The 22,061-nt window shown below is 45.8% G+C and overlaps 1 protein-coding gene across 2 annotated transcripts in view; it reads left to right on the top strand.

The window, feature by feature from the left end:
• The window catches only part of CkIIalpha (casein kinase II subunit alpha), an 80,480-nt gene that overhangs the window by 19,061 nt on the left and 39,358 nt on the right, over positions 1-22,061 (top strand). For both annotated transcript variants that reach the window (XM_075703988.1, XM_075703987.1), the window contains exons 3-5: positions 902-1,074; positions 5,007-5,118; positions 6,221-6,322. In XM_075703988.1, coding sequence (XP_075560103.1) covers positions 980-1,074; positions 5,007-5,118; positions 6,221-6,322 — 309 coding nt within the window. In that variant the 5' untranslated portion in view covers positions 902-979. The remainder of the gene's footprint in view (positions 1-901; positions 1,075-5,006; positions 5,119-6,220; positions 6,323-22,061) is intronic.

Genomic DNA, 22,061 nt, shown 5'->3' with positions numbered 1-22,061 from the left:
AAAACAGTTTCACTTGTCACCATAGATACTCTCGGAAATCTTCTGGTGAACAAAAGACAGCAGAGGAATATTTGCTTTGAGCAGGTTTATTTACATAAGTTCCTATAAAAGGGGAAATCGACAAGAAGTGTCGCTGTGCAAGTTATCTTAAGCAATGTGCACTTATCAGTTTGTGCTGTCAGTTCATAGTGACTTATGTGCTGCCTATAAAGGTTAATCGTTGTTTATAGAATGCATGTCTGTGCCACAAAAGGCACACTCGGGGCAAAGCATATAATATCTTTTTGTGTCCCCCCTGAGCTCATGTGAGGTCATCCCTTAAAGATATTAGAGAATTTTAGCTTGTCCGGCGTTCTGGTAAATGCAGGCAAACTGGGCGTATTACCGGGTGGGTGGCATAACAGGTGCTGTCACCTCTTGAGGCAGAGGATCAACCAAGTTTATTCTACTTCGTTGCTGATGTAAGTTTTTGGCAGTGGCAAATAGTGGGCACAATTGCGTCTGTGAAAGTTTAGACCAGCAGTGAATAAGAGTATGCTTGGTTACTGCGATATTAGCCCTGTGTTTGTCTGCTTGAGCTGTGCACCAACAGGTGGCTGCATCACTCTGGCCACTCACGTTTACACCTGTGCCTCTCCAGCAAAATGCCCAGTCTGCCTGCGTTAACCGGTGTACCGGAGAAGCTCAAACTCTCTATTTACAAATATTATTTCACAGGCATATATGTGTTTGCGTTTTTGTCAGTTTTAATTATTAGTGTGTACTGTTCATCTAAAATTAAGCATGAATGTTTTTTTTTTTAGTGTAAAATTTTTGGCAGCTCAAATATACTGTTCCTGAAAAATGATGTCCAAGAAATGCATTTGAGCCCTAATGGATTTTGTTGATACCTTTTGTGCAGGTTTGGGGCGGCAAAGGCGGCTTTTCCGAGAGGTCAGGGCAACCAGGGAAGCAGTTTGGAAGCAGCAGGGGCCACCAGATGCCTTTGCCCAGCAGGTCACGTGTCTATACAGATGTCAATTCCCACAGACCAAGGGACTACTGGGACTATGAGTCACACGTTGTCGAATGGGGGTAATTGAAAATTTTCTTGTTATCTTTGTACAGTGTGGCAAACTCCTTGCTTGCTCTCGGGAAAGTTCTCAACCACAAATCACTAGTGGCAATAGTTATCATCACTCAAATTTGGATTCTGTGCCCTTCATTTTCAGCACGACCATACCATGCAAAATCAGACTTTTGCCACTGCAGAACATGAGCCAGACATGTAAAGTTTGAGTTTTAGTTGTGGTTTTAGTCAACCTCAGCAGCCAAATGGCGGTCGTAAAAAGCTGGAAAAAATGTGAATGGCAGAAACTGTTTGCGACAACGATGTTCCCAAGGTTACTTGTGCAAATAGTCTGAAAGATTCAGTAAGCCATCGAATGTTCTGCACCTAAAATATTGGTCACCATAGTGTAGTAGGTCATGGGCCCCTTGGCGGGGCCGCAAATAAGTTGGAGCTTGCCTGAAAATGTTCCGAGGCTGTATAGTCCATGATATTAGGTGTGTATGTATAGCAGAAAGCCAGTGAATTTTTTCCCTGTTTATCTTTGTAAAAAATATCAGTGTTATTTTCTCTACAAGGGACCTGGAAAATTGGCACAGGCGCAGTGACTATTTTAGGGTGTGTTAATAACAGCTGTTGACCGAAATCTCCATGAATAAAAAATAACGGGACAGCTTTACATGAATGGCACTATCTATGGTGGGCATTGTCCATGGTAGTTGTATTTTTTTAATGGTGCACAAATAGTGAGAAACGGATGGAAATAGAAATGATCTAATTATTTGTGTAATTTTTATGAACCTCTTTTATAATATGGTGTCAATCAGTGGTTTGAAGGATGTAGAGAAAGGACCAATAACTTTGTTAAAAGCAAACTATGGGTCTTGTGTGATCCTTCTTTCTCGTGATAAAGAAATCCTTCAAAATTAATAATAAAAAATATTTTTGCCATCATAATGTGTTTGTGCACTTGTAATTGTAGTACAGTGAAACCTCGTTAAACCGTAGTTGGCCGGAGCTCGGGAAAGGTACGTACTAAACGGTAGTACTGTTTAACCGAATAGCATGAGATCGCCCACTTACCTGTCGTAAACGGAACTCAGAGAGAGTGCGATGAAAGGGGAAAAAACATGCAGTATTTATTCACTTCGCGCGACAAAAGCGTTATTTTCGTTTGATGCCGCGGTGGCCTAGCACGCCGACGACAGCGGCCTCAAACTTACTGAAGCTGCGTGCCAGCTTTTCAGCCAGCACCCTCTTCTCGGCAAACACTCGCATGGCAGATTCCTCGTTGGCGTTACGTATTCCCCGTGCACGTGCGCAGTAGTGCTGCAGAAGTCCTGGGGGCACCTTTTTCATTACGGGTGCCGGAGTATGGAATAATTTTCATTTGGAATAGAGTTCCGTTATCGCGCCCCTATTGTCGTCGCGACGATTGCATACATGAGGCTGACGCAACGCGCAGCTTATGCCACTGTCGGGCCTGAATCGCCCGTGCTATCGCTTTCCGTGTCATCCTCGTCACTGTCGCTAGTCGACACTTCAGCAACAACAGAGGCAACGATGGCGAAAAGTCGAACCTCGTAGCCGACATATCTTCGCGGTCGCAGCAGCGCTGCCGAGCAACTTCTTCGCATTCCAAATGCCACACACTGTAGTCAACAGCAGCAGATCCCTGTTGCGTGTCAGCGCCAACTTCTTCGTGTCACGTTCGATAGCACGGACGATGTCTAATTTTTCTTCTATGCTGAGCACCCGGCGTCTTTTTTATCCAAGCTTCGGAACGACGCGAGTCCTCGCTTGCGCAACGCCATAACGCTCTCTGGCACCGCGTCGAAATGATGTTGATGTTGATGTGGCTTCACGCGCAAACGCACAGGGCGCTTGGAGGCCGTTGTTCCGATCTCTGAGGCGTGTTGTTCTGCCGGGCCGCCCGATGGAGATGGCGCAGCGCCGTGTTTGCGCGACGAAAAGTTCAAACGCTACGTTTTAACCGATGTGTACGCAGTAAGCTGGTACGGTTTATGCGGATACGAAACACATTATGTTCAATGACCGCTGAGTCGGGGATTTGACTTTACTACTTTTAAAACGAAACTACTGTTTAAGCGGGTACGGTTTAACGAGGTTTTACTGTAGTCTCAAACATAAACCTTGTCAACTACCGTCCTAGTACATCGCACTAGAAAATAAGTGTCCGCCCTCTTTCTTCAATGCGTCATTAAATTTCTGTGCTTATCTTTGAGCCTTAATGCGGTGCTATGGTTCAAATGTGTGTAAGATTTGCAGTGATCTAGATAACAAGGTTTGAATTTGAGACCACTGATATTGCTGGCGTGGGGGCACACTGTCACGTGGCATTCAAAAAAATTTGCCAAATTTTTTTTTTGGTGGCAAAAGAGATTATGCAACATCTAGGCTGCTTTAAATGCTGTTATCAGGCATTTCTTGGCATCCATCACAGTCTGCATTGACACATTATTAAGTTGTTTAATAAAATTTATCTAATAAACCTAAATAAAGATGGCTTATGACTAGCATGAACACCCACCAACAGAGAGAGCACATTTCCCATAAAGCCTTGTTATTTTTATTTTTTGGCCACACTTAGCTAGCAAGTATATAACGATGTTTTTGTTCAAACTCAAATAAAGAACCTTTTTTAAGTCGGCTTGTATTTCATCGATCTTGAGCTTTATCATACATTTCCGAAATGGGCAATTCTTGCTCCAAACCTGCTCCAATATAGCCAACTTGCTGCTCCCAGAGTTGCTCCAAAACACCTTTGTCCACGTCCACTCCTGCTATCATCAAAACCAGCTATTGCCTAAAAAATGCTCAATATATTCAAACAGTTCAGCATGCAAACTTGTGGTGAACTTCTTACTGAAACCTCGTAAACTTCGTAAGGTTGGAGGGTGCAGCTAAAAAAAGGAAACCATGGAGGGTTCGTTGGAACACTATTCTCGTCAATTTTAGTCTACGTGATGTCATCCTCCGAGTTTTCCTCTGTCTTTGTCTGTGGAGCTGCTGATCTGTCATCATCACTCTTGTCTAAGCTTCCTGAAGCGATGGGCTCCTTACTGCCTGTACCATTGGCGACTTGGACGAGTAGGGCATAGTAAAATGCATATAGTTTAAGATAGCATAGATATAAGGCAGCCTCTGTGCAAAATTTTATACTTGAAATTCTAGGGCATGTGTCGTAAGAGCTCTTGAAAATGGACATTTTTACACCAAAATGCTGCCATTACTGCTCACCAGATTGACACCAAACCCGGAATGTTGAGATGATAGCGATATGCCAGGGCATGGGACCTTCTGAGATTGGGAAGTGGCCGTGGCACAGTGAGGGGGGGGGGGGGATCCCTGAGGCCATGCTCTGGGATCCACATCGTATGCGCTAACCACCTGTTGCCTGTGTAGTCTGCTAATATGCTATTTAAAGGTTGTCAGTAAAAAAAAAAATTGGTTACCAACTCTGCATGTTTGCCAATGTTGCATCGATAATGTATAGTATTACTAATTTATGGACCAATTTAGGTAAAGTTTAATTTCATTGCAGTTGCCCTTAAATATACCATAACTACTCAATTCTCCTGCTGTCAGTATGCTACTTACTGATAGTGCTTTGAGTATGCAACCTAGGTTCACTTTATACGCAGAAAAGTTTAATTTTTCATATTTGTGTGAACGAGTATGTTGGTCCTGTATGCTGCCACGGGACAATAGCAAATTGTACACAATGCACATTTCACACTCATTATGATGCTCAGTAATTTCAGCAAAATGACTTCTCTAATGTCATAGCACAGATAGGACTACAAGTTGGCAACACTGGGCTTTGTGGCAGTTCTTTAGTATCTGCATAACACTTGTGTGAGCTGTATCATGGAAGCACCTGCAAGTAGCTGTATGTTAGGCTGATGTTTACTTAATTTGATGCATTTGCTTTCAGAGTTCAAGATGACTACCAGCTTGTCCGCAAGCTTGGCCGTGGGAAGTACAGTGAGGTGTTTGAGGCTATTAACATCACTAACAACGAGAAGTGTGTAGTTAAAATATTAAAGGTAAGTCATTTTCTTCGTGTTGCCTGTGAACAAACTACAGAGTGAAAGGTCGCTAATTACTTTGGCTACAAATTCAATTTTCCTGTCACATGTAATTTAAGAGTATCTGGCCTGCTACTCTGCGCAAGGGAATGGGAAGAATAGAAGAGAGTCACAATGCGGGATGATGATGGGAGAAATGAGATGAAAGAGCACATTGTATAAGTGCTACCATCACAAGCGCGAGTCCAGGCCCATGTTGCCTAAGAAACATGAAAAAGCACTCATTGCATCTATCGTCTGCCAACTCTCCAGCCATGCACCTAGCAGGAGGTCTTCTGATAGTGGTCTGTCTAAAATGTCTCAAGGTAGCTGCAAGTGTCAGTCTTTCGTGTGCATACACAGGGCACACCACAAGCACATGGTCTGTAGTCTCAACAACGCCACATGCTGAATAGTCTGGGGAGTCCGCCAGTCCAATGATCTGCAAGTACCTGTGCGTGAAAGCGACGCCTAAACGTAATCTGTGTATCAGGCGGGCATGCGGGTATGGAATTCCATGCAGAACAGAAAAATGCATAGTAGTGGGATTCGGCCTTTTAGGGCGGACGTGGCAAGCGTCTGGCTAGGCGCAGTATCTTCTCGTCGCACTCCTCGTTAATTCTTACAGGAGGCACACGATTTCCTGTCTAGAGAACGGCACAACAGTTCACAGGCCACAGGCACGCCCCCCATTGCTGAGGGGCGCGCCTTGCTTCAGCATCGGCCGTCTCATTGCCATGGAGCCCACAGTGTCCCAGAATTCGTTGGAACACTATTACTTGTTTTTCCAGTGGCAAGCCAAGTGCTTAAAGAAAGAGGGTTATGTGAAGATTTGGTGGGGTATGTGCTGAATGCAACAAATAAGGGCAGTTACTGTACTTTGTTGCAGTTATTTTTGTATTGCTGTGTAGGCCTCTTGATGACAATTTTAAGCTTAGTAAGTGTCCACATAATTCTTTTCAAGCATTTGTTAGTTACAATACTGACTTGTGGTTGCTATCATTGACATCATTTGTATGCTTAGAAGGTACTATTTCCCTGTCTCCATCTCTTTGTCTATATATATATTTTTTACTTACAGCCTGTGAAGAAGAAAAAAATAAAGCGAGAGATCAAGATTTTGGAAAACCTTCGCGGAGGGCCAAACATTGTCACATTGCAAGCAGTCGTCAAAGACCTTGTTGTGAGTTCACATGCAGTATTTCTTTGTTCTGCTAAAATGTGCAACCACGGGCTTGTCAGAAATGGACTGTCGCACAATTATAGTAAGGGCAGCGCATGAGATTCATTTTGGATAATGGGGGCTGCTCGTACATAAATCATTTTTAAAATATATGTTCTTCCATTTTTGTCACAAAAGCTTCATGCAAAATTATAAAGGCCTGACTCCATTGTGATGTTAGGCCCTCTTCATGCCACCTCTCGCTCACCTTCATGCTCGCCACATTACCGTAAAAACCGGAATATAGGTCGAACCTTTTTTCAAGAAACCATCGCGAAAAGTCGACCCTCGTCTTATATACCGGACATTGGCGGAAAAACTACGGAAGTCTTGTAACAATGGGCAGATGAAGTAAACAACCGCCTTCGCCATCGCCATCAGTAGCAGCGTGGTGTGGCGACATTGTGGCACCAGCATTTTGCGTTTCCATTGTCGCAAAGTTATGTTGGTTGAAGGCTGCGTTTTCACATATTGTTTCAAAATGAGCGGAAGCCGACGTCAATTCACCGTTGCCTTCAAGAAAAAGGCGATTTGAGTATGTGGAAGCCCACGGCAACCTGGCGGCAAAGTGCGAACTTGGAGTATCTGAAAAGAGCATTCGGTAGTGGTGGAGGCAAAAGCAACGTATTACAACTTGCAGCAACCGCAGAACTGGAAGGCAAGGTTTGCAGACTTCGTCCGGGAGCTGCGTGTAAGATCGCTGCCTGTGACTGCCTAATGCATTCGTTTGAAAGCGGTAGAGATCGCGCGCCCCTATGGACTGGGCAGCGAGAAGCATTCGTCATCCGACTCTAGTTTGGATGACTCTGATCTGGAGTAGCGCTTGCGCACGTCGTGCCCTTCTGTGTACTGCACAGCCGGCCAATTTTTAACAGTACCGCGTGACCATCGACCCGTGTGTTTGTCAGCACCTTATCATCACGGCACCGAACGGCGAAATAGCGAAAGTAAGGGCATGTGTACACATGCGCATATGTCGTTTGTTTCGCCGCTCAGCGCCATTAATAAGGTGCTGACAAGCACGCGGGTCGATGGTCGCGCAATACTGTTTAAAAATTTGGCCAGGTGCACATGCGAGCAGTGTTTAAATAAATACTGTCACCATTGTGCAACCGGCTGAGTCGCAATTGTTTCAAGGTAAGGTTGTCTTTCGGTACTTTTGCCATTGAAAAAGATTTTTTTTTCATTTTTAGAATTTTAGTTAGGGGATCGACCTATATTCTGGTCCGACCTATAGTCCGGTTTTTACAGTAAGATGTTGCTCACTGCCACCACGCGTTTGCACTGCTGCGTTGGGCACAGAACAAGAAGAGCTAGCCACTGAGCTATTGCACAATGTGTGCACTCAGCGGCGCCCTCCCCACAGGGCTGGGTATCGCCACACGGCAAGAAGCACGCAGTCGCCGCCAAAGCGACCTGGGGGCTTGATATGCGGCGGGCTTCGAGCCTGTCAAGCGTGTCCCTGGTCAGTTCCTTCATTGTTTGTAACATGCACAATGCACATTCAAAGAAGGTAGCATCTGCATATTTCTTTCGAATGCAGTAGCAGGCTGTTAGTGCGATGCAGTAGTTTTCACTGTGGCATTCAGCACCACAGTTATTCTGTGAATTCCTATCACCAGTCCCTATCCTTAATGCCGCAGGTGGCAGTTGATGAAGTGTCACTTCTCTCCTGCCTTAATTGTGACAGCTGTCAGGCTGTTGTTGTCATTGGGTTGCTGTTGTATGCAGTTGGGCGTGATAGCACAGCATTGCTGGAGTTCTGCACAAAGATGAGGGTTGCAGCTTGGCCTCCTCCTTACAGCATTGGCCGAGGCATCAAATACAGTCGCCGACCGATTTTCCGGACTCCAAAAATTCGGACATGCCCGATTATTCGGTCAGCTTCGCGGCACCGCCATTCTCCCCATAGACCATAATGTATAACAACTGCCGAAAGTTCGGACACCTTGGAACCTCTCGTCCGATTTTTCGGACACTCCTTTAGCTAACTCGGTCGAGAGCACCATGCACCGACTCTGACCGGTGCATGGTTCGATTTGCTGAACGCCATTTTTGTTTTGAACGGAGCTTCCTTGCTGCCCCACGAAGTGGCGCTACTAGAAATCCCCGCTCATCATCATCGTTTCTGCCGGGTTAGATAGAGCGGCTCTGCAGCAGTTCCGGTTTCAGCTTAGTAAGCCATGTCAAGACAATCCAGCAGCTGATTTGTTTCCTCGCGCAAGACGCTGCGAGCAGGCCGCGTTTTTCGTTTGTGGGACTGGTGTCGGCACGGTGGTGTTTGCTTTGTGTGCTGTGTCGAGGTTTCGGTGATCCAACGCGGCATACGTAAACATCGCGTCAAGGGTCTAATGGTGCCGGCAAGGGGGCGCCGGGAGGCCTAAGATTTGTCGCCTTCCGATGTGCTCCCTACTGACGCGGAAAATGTTCTGCCGAGACCTGCGCAGTGGTGGCATTGCGATTCCGGACACCGTCTCATGTGACAGTTTCATAGGTGCTGACACTGCTGTATTGACATGCGCAGAACTCGACGACGGCAAGATCATTCGTTAGGTTTCTGCTGCACCGCCGGACGATGACTCCGAGTTGGAAGATGACGCACCATGTGCTACGCCGCCGTCGCATGCGGAGCGTGTACAAGCAGTGCCTTGCTTTCAGCCGCCAATAGTGACCGTACGACCCTCTCCGAGATTCAGGCTTATCTGATTGCGCGTAAACGAAACAGCGTGCAACGGCGCATTCACGATTTCTTCCAAGGCTACTACCGAGCCCGAATAAGTGCGTGGAAATAAAGGATTTCATTTTTTTTTTCTTAATCTGCTTTTTCGGACACCTGTTTATTCGGACATTTTCGCAGTCCGCGTGAGGTCCGAATAAACGGTCGGCGACTGTACATGAATAATAAATGCATTGCCATTGCCAAAGATGCTGCAAACAAATTCTTGGATGCTAGACACTGTCAAGACAAGTAAAATATGTATTCTTTCATAAAAGAATATATTCTTATGTCCCAAAAATTTTGGCAGAAATAACGTATATCAATGGTTCCATGTTCTTTTGTCTGTTTAATAAGAAATAAAATATCGCATAAACTTTAGAACTACATCAGCGCGAAACCAGCAAAGCAGTGCATACAGCTGAGATGATAAATGTAAAGGCTGTGAAGTGAACAAGTTGAAAACAAATATTTTAATAAAGCTTTGTCATTCAAGAACATTGTTTACATTTTTGTACATATGCAACGCTCAGGGAAAAATCTGTGACGCTGTCCTTCATTGAAATATACTGCGCAGGAGCAGCTGTCACCGGTTGTATATTGTAATTTCACTGAAATTCTAGTCGCAACAGAGATCACTTATAAAAAGCAGCAGTTCTGCAAAATATACATTAGAAATGCGAAGTACAATGGAATACACAAATGCGAAGATAAAGCCTGATAAAAAGCAAAAAAGCGTCTCGGGAAACAAAGTTCACTGCATGTATCCACAAAACCTCGCAACAAGATATTTGAATATACATAAAGGTATCTAATAAATCTACGTATCTAAGCAAAAGTCACTGTATACATGGTGTTTCAGCTAACTTTAGCCAGAGTTTAAAAAATATGCCGATGCACTCTAGGATGATGCGACCAAGTGCATGTTCTCACTTTTGTATGTAGTGTGTCATGCTTTCTTTTGTATTTTGATTAACCCTTCGAGGGTTTTTTTTTCGCCATATGCAACCGCCCAGGGACGATTTTTTTTTATTGCAGATTCTAATTCTTCTTAGGGACTTACTTCGAAAAAAATTTACCGCAATTTTTTTAGGGCGACCGTTAAGTGACAATAAAATATTTTGCGTTGGTATATATGTACTCTTCATTCATGAATAACAACAATAAAAAAGGAAATAAACTTATAATAAATAAAAATTTGGTGCATTTTTATACACATAATTCAAGGTCTTGAAAATGTGCAGACGAGAATATTTTGCAAGGCTCAAATGTTCCTGCTCTTGCACTAATATCTGGTATGTACAACTATAGCGTAATCAAACTGCGTAGGTGCGCGCACTCGAGAAAAATGTGTGATTGTGTGCCCGTCAAAGAAGCACGTGTGACAAACTTCCGCTAATCTTCATCTTATCGCCAACCAGAGGCAATTAGTTTTCGCGAGTGTCAAAAAAAAAAAAGCAATGGAAACGCATGCATGGCGGCATCCATCCTATGCGCACCCCTGTGAGCACTAAACGAGCGGGAAAGAGGTGGTCACTCTTTGAGCGATTAGTAACGAGATAGCCATCAGTTCTGCAAGCGAAAGAAGCTGAAACTGTGTGCGGAACAGAACCCGAACCGCCGCCCGCCCGCGCTAGTGCCAATGCGCGAGCGGTAGAATATAGACGCGCGGGGGCAAACTAGCGCTAAAACAAACCATGTAACGAAAACTGAGAGAGGGAGGTGTACGAAAAAAATTCCCTGTATTCCCACATAGTGGCAGCACATGACAGAAAAGAAAAAGGAAATTCGCGCGGTTTTTAAACGTACAGACGGCGCCGTATATTTACGTCATTGACCCTGAGAGGGTTAATGAGATTTTTAGCCAAGATTAATAAACCAACTTCTGAAGTAACGAAGCTAGGAAAAAAATTCTAATTAGAAAATTGGAGAGCTGTTTGCAAAACGTCCGAATAAACAGTTTCTGTCTTTCTATATATCTATTAAGTATTAGTGTATTTCAGCTTACTGATGATGCTTGCGAAACACAAAACACCAAGTGACATGTCCGCTTGCGTGTCGTGATTGCACTGCTCCCCAACTTTCCCCGCACAAACAGACATAGGTGTGCTGCCGCTTAAAAGGCGACAGGGCAGCGACGTAAGCGTTGGCTGTGCCATTTACGCCAGCGATGTGCTCCCCCTCGCGAAAGTTTGTTATAGCGTTTAAGCAGACACAGTGGTTATCACTTGTGCTGCTGAAAGTAACAGGTCTGTCATTTCGCGACGCCTGTAAGCAAATTGAACATCCCTAAATAAAGAACTGTTTTCAGAACGCTGAAAATTTGAAAATAAAGGTGTCCTGACTGACCTGACGCAGTCTTTCACTGAATTTACATTTATTTTTCCTGCGCTTTCACAGCAAGCGCTCGAAGAGGTCACTTTCTGCAGCAATACAACGCTGGGATCCTCTGAGAAAGCATGCTGTCGCTGCCTTGAGCACCATCGGTGAAATGCTGTGGCAAACTTCAGTTATATTCTCCTGTAATGCTTCTGGAGTCGTTTCCGTCGGTCGTGTATATGTGATCCTTAACACAGTCCTACAAGAAAAAGTCTAGAGGGTTGAGGTCGGGTTCCCTTGCTGGCCACAGGACAGGCCTGTTTCTTCCTCTCCATTGCCCTGAGAAGGTAACATCAAGCCATGCTCGTGCTTGACTGCAGCTGTGAGCTGGGGCCCCGTCGTGCTGATACCACATTGTGACAAGCTGGGCTAGTGGCATGTTGCAGTTGAAGTCTTCAACTATCCCTTTGAGGAACTCATATACCTATTGCCCGTCAGAGTGTTCAGAGTGTGGGTAAAACACACTGGGTCAATGACTGTGTTGCCATATATTCCGCGCCAAACGTTAAAATACCGCTTATATTGGTGGCGTGATCTTCCTAGCCAGTGGGGATTTTGCTCACTCGAATAGTGGGCGTTGTGGATATTTACTTGGAAATTTCGGGAAAAGTTCGCCTCGTCAGTCCGGGTACCTTGGTGAGAAAGTCAGAATCCTGCTCCTCCTGAATCAAAATCCAATTCACAAAATTGAGTCTCTTTTGGAGATCCCTTGACTCCAGGCATTGATGCAACTCTACATGATAGGGGTGCAGTTCAGCTGTTTTCAAAATCATTCAGGCAGCTGAGTTGGACACACCGAGCTGTACGCTCACGCTGCACGCGCTAGCGTGTGGATTAGCCGCCATGAAAGACAAAACGTTGGAGTGAACCTCATTATTTATGACTGAAGCTCTCTGCCTCTTGTGAAGCTGCCGGCTTGCTTCAGCGACTCGTAGGTGTTGAGTATTATCCTCGAGCTCGGTCACGTACTCGGGTGCCAGCTTCGAAATATTCTTGCAGCCTGTCGTCTCTGTCTGCCTGCAGCTCCTAGTGCAAGGATCATGTCTGCTTTTTCCTCGTTGGAAAAAGGCATCACGAAATTGATTGCGCTTTAACAGCTGATGCACGATAGTCTGTTTATCGCTGCCGGGAACTACTACCTATCACCGCCAACACGTCCGTCAGTTGCTTTATGCAACGCAGTAGATAACGGTTGCTAGCTTAAATTGAACAACCAACGCTTGCGTCGCTGCCTTGTCACTTTTTAAGTGGCAGCGCACCTATGGCTGGTTGAGTGCGGAACGCTTGGGAGCAGTGCAATCACGACGCGCAAGCGGGCATGTCCTGTCGCGGGCATCCGGAGTGAGCTGAAAAACACTAATACTTAATAGATAGAAAGACAGAAACTGTTTATTCGGACGTTTTGCAAACTGCTCTGCAACTTTCTCATTGGAATTTTTTTCCTAGCATCGTTGCTTCAGAAGTGAGTTAATTTATCTTGACTAATTATCTAATTAAGCAGCATACAAAAAGCATGACACACTGCATACCAAAGTGAGCATGTGGCCAAGTGAACAAGTGAGTATGCATGTGGTCGCATCGTCTTAAAGTGATTCGGCATATTCTTACTGTGGCTAAAGTTAGCTAAAACATCCTGTATAATGCGTCAAACAAGGCAAACAAACATGTTGCTTAATCACAGATTCACAGATCATAGAACACCCGGCGTGGTTGCTCAGTGGCTATGGTGTCGGGCTGCTGAGCTCGAGGTCGCAGATTGAATCCCGGCCATGGTGGCTGCATTTCGATGGGGCGAAATGCAAAAACACCTGTGTACTTAGATATAGGTGCACGTTAAAGAACCCCAGGTGGTCGAAATTTCCAAAGTTCTCCACTATGGCATGCCCCATACTCAGAAAGTGGTTTTGGCACGTAAAACCCCGTAATTTCAGACCACAGAATCCTAAGGCCCGCCACCCTCCCTCCACTCTCCCAATGCATCGCGTGCGACAGAAGGCGGCGCGCTTCGTCCTCGATTTTCTCCGATGCGCACACAAGACTGACCTCAGCCCCCTCCCCCCTCCCGCGCTTTCACTCGCACATACAGTATGTGGCGCGCGCTGATGATGTTATCGCCATCAGACTTCATACGAAACATGATGGCAACGGCGGCGACAGGTGTGCTCCTTGAGTGTCCATATAATTGAATTGTTATCGCAATAATGTGAGTATCCGGCAACTGAAGAGTTCCGTGGCCCATTACTTTTCGCAAAAGTAACAATATAGCCCCATGAGCCCCCCCCCCCCCTCCTGGCTACGCCACTGTAGATTACTACAAGGTCCACAGAGCCCTTCCGGCCGGCCTCGAATTTAAAGAGGGCCTTCCATTGGTCTTGTCACCTGTGAATCGTTGAATCATTGATGTTGAGCCGCCGAGTAATGGCAGAGTTACCCACCCTCTCGGCCGTTGGACTCATGGACTTCGAGTATTTCTTCCGGTTGTACAGTTGACAGGAAAATCTCCCGGAAATCGCATTTGTGCCCCATCCAGCGCCTTGTCTGGTCACATTGGCAAAAAAATCCAACCCTATTGGAAGTTCGTGGTGCATAGGATTAAGAAAGTACTGTATTTATTCGAATCTAGGCCAATAGCTTTTTTGGCACTAATCATCTACCAAACTCTATGGTCAGCTTGGATTGAAGGATTTAAAAAAAAACGTGCCAGTTTGTAATTGAAAATGATGAATATGGTGCATAGCTAACGCCATCTAGAAAAATCAGTATTGCAGCTGCTATTAGCCGTGCCAGTAGCTAACTGAAGTACACGAGCAATGTTGCGTTTTTCACCTGTGTTGTATCGGCTTGCAGCGTGGCCCATAGCGTGGTATCATAATGGCACCAGTTGCGTTTTTCACCTGTGTTGTATCGGTGTGCAGCGTGGCCCATAGCGTGGTATCATAATGGCACCAGACGGGCGATGCCACTATAGTGCCGCCCTCAAACGAAAACCTGTGCTAGCCGTAGAGGCATTGTCAAACGTTCAAGCCGGGCGGGACTTCAGCATCGAGGAGAAAAACGTCCGTCGTTGCAGGGGACAACGAGGGATGCTTTTTGCATGTGCTGCAGCAAGGAGATGGCAGCGATAAGAAAAATAAGCGTGCTATAACAGAGACTAGCTGTTCACCGAGATAGTGCTGCATTTCGATGCCTGTGAGCCGCGCTGCACTGTCTGCACATGCATGGGTGCGCGGATGTGAGCTTGCGCACATCCACAAGCAACATGCGGTTTGACCTATAGCGACGAGGCTAGCAGTGATAACGTAGAGCGAGCTCGGCATGTTCATATTAAACAAAGGCTGTTTTCATTTTGTGAACTCTGTCCTCACTTTTTTTTGTTCAGCCTATATCCGAGACAAGTTATTTTTTTTCCAGATATTTGGGGGTTGGCTGAGAATCGGAGCCGGCCTAGATTCGAGTAAATATGAGATACGATCACTTTTGTGCTCGGCACTGACGCGTATGGCGCCTATGTGCAACAGTGTGCGCTGGAGAAATGCTGCTGCATGCGCTGTTGCTCTGCGTCCGGTGCCGAGTTACACAAAATCTCGGAAAAGTGATTGCATCTCCAAAAGCAATTGACTGTGCTATGGCAGTGCTGCCACTGCTGGTTGACGCGTGCAGCGCACTTTGTACCGTCAGCAATGCGGTTCTATATCCTTGAGCAAAGCTTGCAAAGTAGGCTAACGGAATTTTGACAGTAAAGTTTTGTTCTGCGATGCATTACCTATCTGTGCTGTCTCTTTTTGCAACAATGAAATTCTCACGAATGCGAATTTTTTTGCGTTCCCCGTTGATTTCGTTATTGCTAGGTTCAACTGTATCGAACCCTGCCACCCCAGACCACGTGTGTGCTTTTGACAGGTGGCAAGCTTTTCCACAACACCTTCGAAGATAGCGGTGGCGCGATGGGCGTTCCTGACTGCTGCACACTATAGCTGCACACATAGATTGCGCCGAGGGTGCCATTTCAACGTAGCAGTGTATGAAAGCAGTGACTTGGCTCATTTGACAAAGTCAACGACTCGTTGCATTCGCCACACTGACTCCACCTCGGTGCGTCTGCCGCGCCTCGTGAGGACTGGCGGTTTGCATCCACAAGGACGCACGACAGCGTGTGTTCACTGGGCTCACTCATAGACCCCATGGCAGTTGCCACTTAATATTTGTCAGTGTCAAAAAATGTTTTGACAGACATGGAGATCGCAGTAGCAGTAACGGCTAAGCGAAGATGCTGCAAAGGTTGATACCCTCAAGCACTGATTATTTTAGCCCGTTCCCAACTTCAACTGAGGCTGTAGCTGCTTTGGCCCTTCTGCGCCACTACTGCGGTGCCATAGAAGGCACTGGCCTATTTCTTGTGGATCGTTAGGCTGTTAAGGATGCCATGGTTAAGCTAAAGCCCCTCCATACACGTTTCCGCCGACCAGGTTAAGTACCGCCAACCTGCCCTCCTCCTCCTCCACGGTCCTCTCCCACTCACCCCCTTAGCTTCCGGCGTCAAGCGGAACTTGCGTAGCTGCAGCTTCCTGTTCCGAGAGGAAGTGACTCTATGTTTTTTAGCGTTGTTTACTTTCCCGTCGATAGAGAGGCTTTAATTGCACCAGCTGCGGTTGAAACTGTGGATGCGATTCCATCCAAGAACCACTGCCTATTGTAACCAGCAATCTGCTCGTGTTCGCTGCTTTGCGTCAACCTGCGACGGGTTGTGACACGAGCGACAACGTACAGTGGAATGTAGTGCCTGGGCGCTTGGAGACCACTGCCGTTTTTCGTGCATTTGGAAAACAGCGACTGCGAACTACTTCAGCGGAATACAACAGCTTGTCCCCTTTGCATTCTTATGGTGGCTGCCACAGCTCTGCTAAGCATGCGCGGGCGTCTCACCATCGTCTAACAGCAGTCAAAGCGGAAGTTCCCGCAGCGCAACTCCAGGAAGCGGAAACACCGAAACCGGAAACACCGAAACCGGAAATGCCGGAACCGGAAATACTGGAACCGGATTTGGTGTGAGGGGGAAAGGCGGCGCACAACAAAGGTTGTCGCTACTTAAGAAAGCGGTGGTGGCGCATGGATGGAGGGTCTTTCGGTTAAGCATGTAGCTGCCAATAAGAAGCAGGCTACACTGCTGCAGTATTTTCAGCCAAAGAAATAAATACTTTGTGAGAAGATTCAAGTGAATATTTTGCTGCGCAACGATTCATTGATTTGTACAAGTGCTTTATGCATTTATTATGTGATTCTATATATAGAATTCTGGCTATGTCGAACTATTTCGCAATCACCGCGCTGTTCGATATACAGTAAAACCTCGTTAAACCGTACCTGCTTAAACAGTAGTTTCGTTTTAAAAGTAGTAAAGTCAAATCCCCGACTTGGCGGCCCTTGAACATAATGCGTTTTGTATCCGCATAAACCGTACCAGCTTATTGCGTACGTATCGGTTAACACGTAGTGTTTCCACTTTTCGTCGCGCAAACACAGTGGTGCATCGTCTCCGTCCGGCAGCCCGGCCGAACAACAAGCCTCGGAGATCAGCACAATGGCCTCCAAGTGCCCTGTGCATTTGTGCGTGAAGCCACATCAACATCAACATTATTTCGGTGCTGTGCCAGAGAGCATTGTGGCGTTGTGCAAGCGAGAAATCATGTCATGCCGAAACTCGGATAAAAAAGACGCCAGGTGCTTAGCATAGAAGAAAAATTAGACATTGTTCGTACTATCGAATGTGACACGAAAAGTCAGCGCTGGCATGCAACATGGGTCTATTGTTGACTACGGTGTGTGGCATTTGGAATGCGAAAAAGTTGCTTGGCAGCGCTGCTGCAACCGTGAAGAGATGTCGGCTATGAGGTTAGACTTTTTGCCATCGTTGCCTCTGTTGTCGAAGTATGGACTAGCGACAGTGATGTCCTAGGACGACACGGACAGCGACAGCACGGGCGATTCAGGCCTGACAGTGGCAGAAGCTGTGCGTTACGTCAGCCTCATGAATGCAGCCGGCGTGACGAGAACAGCACCCCGCAATGAAAAAAGGCGCCCCGTGACTTCTGCAGCACTACCGTGCGCGTGCACAGAGAATATGCAACACCAACGAGGAATCTGCCATGCGAGTGTTTGCCGAGAAGAGGGGGCTGGCTGAAAAGCTGGCACGCAGCTTCAGCAAGTTTGAGGCTGCTGTCGTCGCTGCTAGGCTGCCGCGGCATCAAACGAAAATAGCACGCTTGTCGCGCAAAGTAAATAAATACTGCATGTTCTTTCCCCTTTCATCGCACTCTCTCGGAGTTCCGTTTTTGACAGGTAAGTGGGCAATCTCATATTTCGGTTTAGTGGTGCTACCGTTTCGTGCGTACTTTTTCCAAACTTCAGCCAACTACGGTTTAACGAGGTCTCACTGTATTGAGGTTCGACTGTAGTGACATTCTCTTGCACTGAATACCAATGAGGTTCCCAGTACAACAGTGGACATGTGTTTTCCTGCAATATTTTATCTATTGCATAAAAAGTTTAGAGTTTTTCTGAAAGACTGAAATGAAAGGCTATCCCAAATTTAAGGCGAATTTAAGGTGATCACTCGCATCGCTTGGTTGTTTTTGTAAACAAAAATGGAGGCACCCACGCAAGTGTAATGTGGTGGTATTTTATGAAATTATTGTGCAAAGCAATCGCATTTGAGCACCTTTTGAAGCTTGCTAACCTTGTGCAAGTAGGTAATATGCAGGTTTATGCGTGATTGTAGTACAGCGATATTTCATTGTTGAGAGGTACGAAATGCATTGAATCCTATGGGTGTTCGCCGGGGATACGAAAACATTTTTCGCGAGGTTTCGTTATCGCGGGTTTCGACTGTAGTAGATATTTGATTTGCGAATTGCATTGTTTGAGCATTCACTGTTCCATTCAGTGATATTTGAGTCTTCGCACACCCCTACAGTTGGGTACAACTTTAGAAGGCAGCAGCATTTTCCTCTCAAAACTGCATGCACACGAGTCTCCACCAATGGGCGCACACTCTGCACTGACGTCATGAGCTGGACGGCCAGTGACCCTGCTGACGGAGAACATGGCAGTTTGCGATTCGAACGTGGCCAAGTCGCGTCAGTGGGACTACTTTTTTAGTCGTGGAACGAATCGGCCATCACGCTTCGATCATCTGGGCGGGGCTTCTCCTGCCTTCTGAAGTTGTACCCGCCTATAGTTAAACGAATGAAGAATGTTTCTAATGGCACTGCACCCCACGGGCAGTGAAACAGAAAAGGGAAGATGCTTATCGCAGTAGGGTTGGCAATCATAGCTGTGAATGCAGTGTGCGACGACCATGGAGAAGGTTTGCTGGTACCGGAATTACAAACTTAGTGCGCACCAGTGTGCGCACTAAGTGCACACCAGTATTGGGGGGGAGAGGCCGTGGTGGGCGGCTACTGTTGCCGATTGTGCACGCGTTGCACCTTTTCTTCTTTATATTGGGTCTAGCGGTCAGAAAATGTATCATATGATCGCAGTCTGGCGATGTACTAAACATTGGTGCTGGAAGATTGTGCTTACTGGGAATGTTATAAACTTATAAAACATTATAAATGCGTAACTCTGTTGGCTAATTTTTGGTGTTCTCGATAGCAAACGGCGCCGGGAAAACAAGATTATATCAAAGGGGTTCTATTCTATTTTTCACCAATATTTTGTATTTTTTGCTTTCTACTGCAGTATTTCTAAACAGGGGTGGCAGGTCTGCATATGTGTAGAGCTGATCCTGGATGTGTCAAACCCAGATATGTCAACTTATTGTCTGTACCAAACAGTCTTAACATGCCCTTGAATATCCCATGCATAAGTACAGCACTGTACTACTCGTGTATCGAACTCCTGTTTACCACCACATTCAATATGTGAAACGTGCAAGAGTGCTTCCCTTAACATAGCCGCACTCTCGTGATTTTGGAAATAATCAATGCCAATGAAATAACACGAGTTTGGTAGAGGTTGTCAGACAAGACATTGAATCTGAAAGGCGGGACATACGACAAAGTAAAATTGAGCAAGATGTGTTTCACTGCAAGTGAATGTTATAGTGAACCCTCGTTACTGCGAACACTACATTAACGAGCTTTTCTGAGATCCCCTGCTGACTGCTTATAGTTTCATTGTAAAAATATTTCAGTACTGCGAACTTCAGAATACCAAACTTCTCAGAATATCGATCGTTATTCAATTTCCATGTCATGTTAACATCTTAGTACTGCGAACTAATATTCCGAAATCTGGGTATTCTTAGATTTCTGTGTATCCTTTTCAACAGTCAGAACAGTAGGCTAGCAGACAAGGTGCAGAAAGCGGACACCATAGTGCATAGGTTTGGAAACCCTGAGAACAGCGCCAGAGGAACAACAATACCGAAAGAGGACTTTTTCATTGTCTTTCATTCTTTCACTCATCAGGTTTTGAGAGCGCAGCTCAGACAAGTGTCTGCTTTCAGCAGAGGCACATCTCTTCCTTCTTTTGCCCGTCTTTCCACGGTTGTAACAGATACGCACGCCCACCAAGAAATGTAACCTCCGTGCTTGTGGGGATTCCACATGGTTGCACTTTCCCGATGGTGTCGTTTGCACATGCTTTCACTTTGGAATAGTTGAGATGTCCGCCTCGAGTGAGACAGTTCAGACAGACGAGGGGGATGTCCACGGCAAGGAAAGTGAAAAACGAACAAGAAGAAACTGCACTTCAAAGGTGACGTGGAACTTGTTCTTTGTTGGTGTTTTTCTCGACGTCAGGGTCTCCTTTGCGTGTGCCACTCTTAAACGGTTCTGCGGTGGGGTGATGCGTGAAATCTTAATCTATACAAAACAGCAACAGTGTGGGTCAAGAGCCAACGGAGGCATTTTCCGGGATAGCTTATACTGTGGCCACTCATGGGTTGTTTGGGAAAATGGTCAATTTTGTGTCTTTCTACTGTGGCCACTCATGGGTTGTTTGGGGAAATGGTCAGTTTTGTGTCTTTCAGTATAACAACCTTTCAGAATAACGAACAATTCGGCGCAGTCGCCTGAAGTTCGTCATATTGAGATTTCACTATCGGCAAGACCAAAATCACTGCGATTTGCGCATCCATGCTGAACTTGTTTCATTCGGGCTCTCAGGGTTACATGTGAACTGGAATTTACTCGGACTTTCTGCAGCCTGCATTGACTTCTTGCCAATGTGTGGCGATGGATTGTAAATGGTACAGTGTGTAGGATAGGCAGGGCCCGTTCACGCGGGATTTGCAGTGTAACTGCGCTGGTGGTGGCACAGTTCATATTATTAATCTATTCTGGTTAGATTTCGCACCGCGTCCATTTAGACTTTATCCCGAATAGGAATGCATTGTGGCGTACACAAGGCACACAGCAGTCTCTCGGTCAGGCAACTTTTTGGGTTAGCGTTGTGATCATTGTATCAGACTAGTCCACAGCGTAAGTGATTTTTGCATTGTATGTGCACAAAAAATAAGTGAGTTTTTGTGTGTCCCACAGAGCCTTGAGGACAGCAGATTTCCATTTTTCACCATCTCTGAAAACTGTTGGCACGTGCAGAGATTTCAGATTAGCTCCAGTTTGCCATATAGTACAATATTTTGAATTATTCATAAATCATACTATTTCGTGATCCTCTTGGAGTTCGGTATATCCAGGATCGACGTTAGTTGTCTCAGTCGAAAGATCGTTGGCGAGTGTGACTGGCAGCCTTCTGTGACGTGCAGATGTTGCCACTGCACGATTTCACCACTTCCCTATTTTTTTTGTTTGTACTGTGTGAACAGTGGTTTATCATCATGGTCAAAGCTGAATTGCAGTTTTCTCCATCCTAATTGCTTAACAACTTTCAGCTCAGATAAGTTAGCAAATGCATAAGCTCAGTGGCTGGCTCGAAGTTTATGTGGCTGGTTGGCGAGTGCTGAAGTTCAAGCATTTCAATGTTAAAGCATGTTTCAATTCATATTAAGAAGGACAAATATAGGTATACTAGTGCAGGCATAACAGCAAGCTCTGTTTCTGCTTAGTGGAGGATAGGTGTGAATAGTTTTGTGCCGTTGGCACAAATCTTCTGCCTCACACTGCACATGCATCAACATCGGTGTCCTGCCTAGAAAGCATCCCTTTGAGCAAAACATAACGAACCTGCTGGTAACCACGTGGCAGCTATATCAGCCATTTTGTTTCTCGCGGCACCTGCAAGGTAGTACCAACAACAACAGTGCAACAATAACAATAGTGCAACAGCAGTGCAGTGTAAAGGGCTGATGGCTGAGGTCTTCTGGCTTTTAAAGCAAATAGCTTTCTTTGGCTCTTTTGCCTGCTTTCATGGTGAGCAGCCAGACTTTCTCCGCTGAGTACAAGTGCTTTCGCACCACTGAGTTATGGCGAAAATTCGTCACTGAACACCAGCTAGATCTTTGAGACTTCCATGGTGTCGCACAAGGCCTTTGTCGTGTCTTTAGATTTGATGGTCGGTGGTGGCACTATGCGGTGTTTTTTTGCTTACTGGCCTGACAGCTGCAAGGTGCACTTGCTGCCAAAGTATGCTGTGTGTATT

This window comes from Dermacentor variabilis, chromosome 1 (genome assembly GCF_050947875.1).
Source record: "Dermacentor variabilis isolate Ectoservices chromosome 1, ASM5094787v1, whole genome shotgun sequence".
NCBI classification, from domain to species: domain Eukaryota; kingdom Metazoa; phylum Arthropoda; class Arachnida; order Ixodida; family Ixodidae; genus Dermacentor; species Dermacentor variabilis.
Note: the sequence above shows the minus strand (reverse complement) of the source record. Positions and strands in the feature narration are given on the sequence as shown.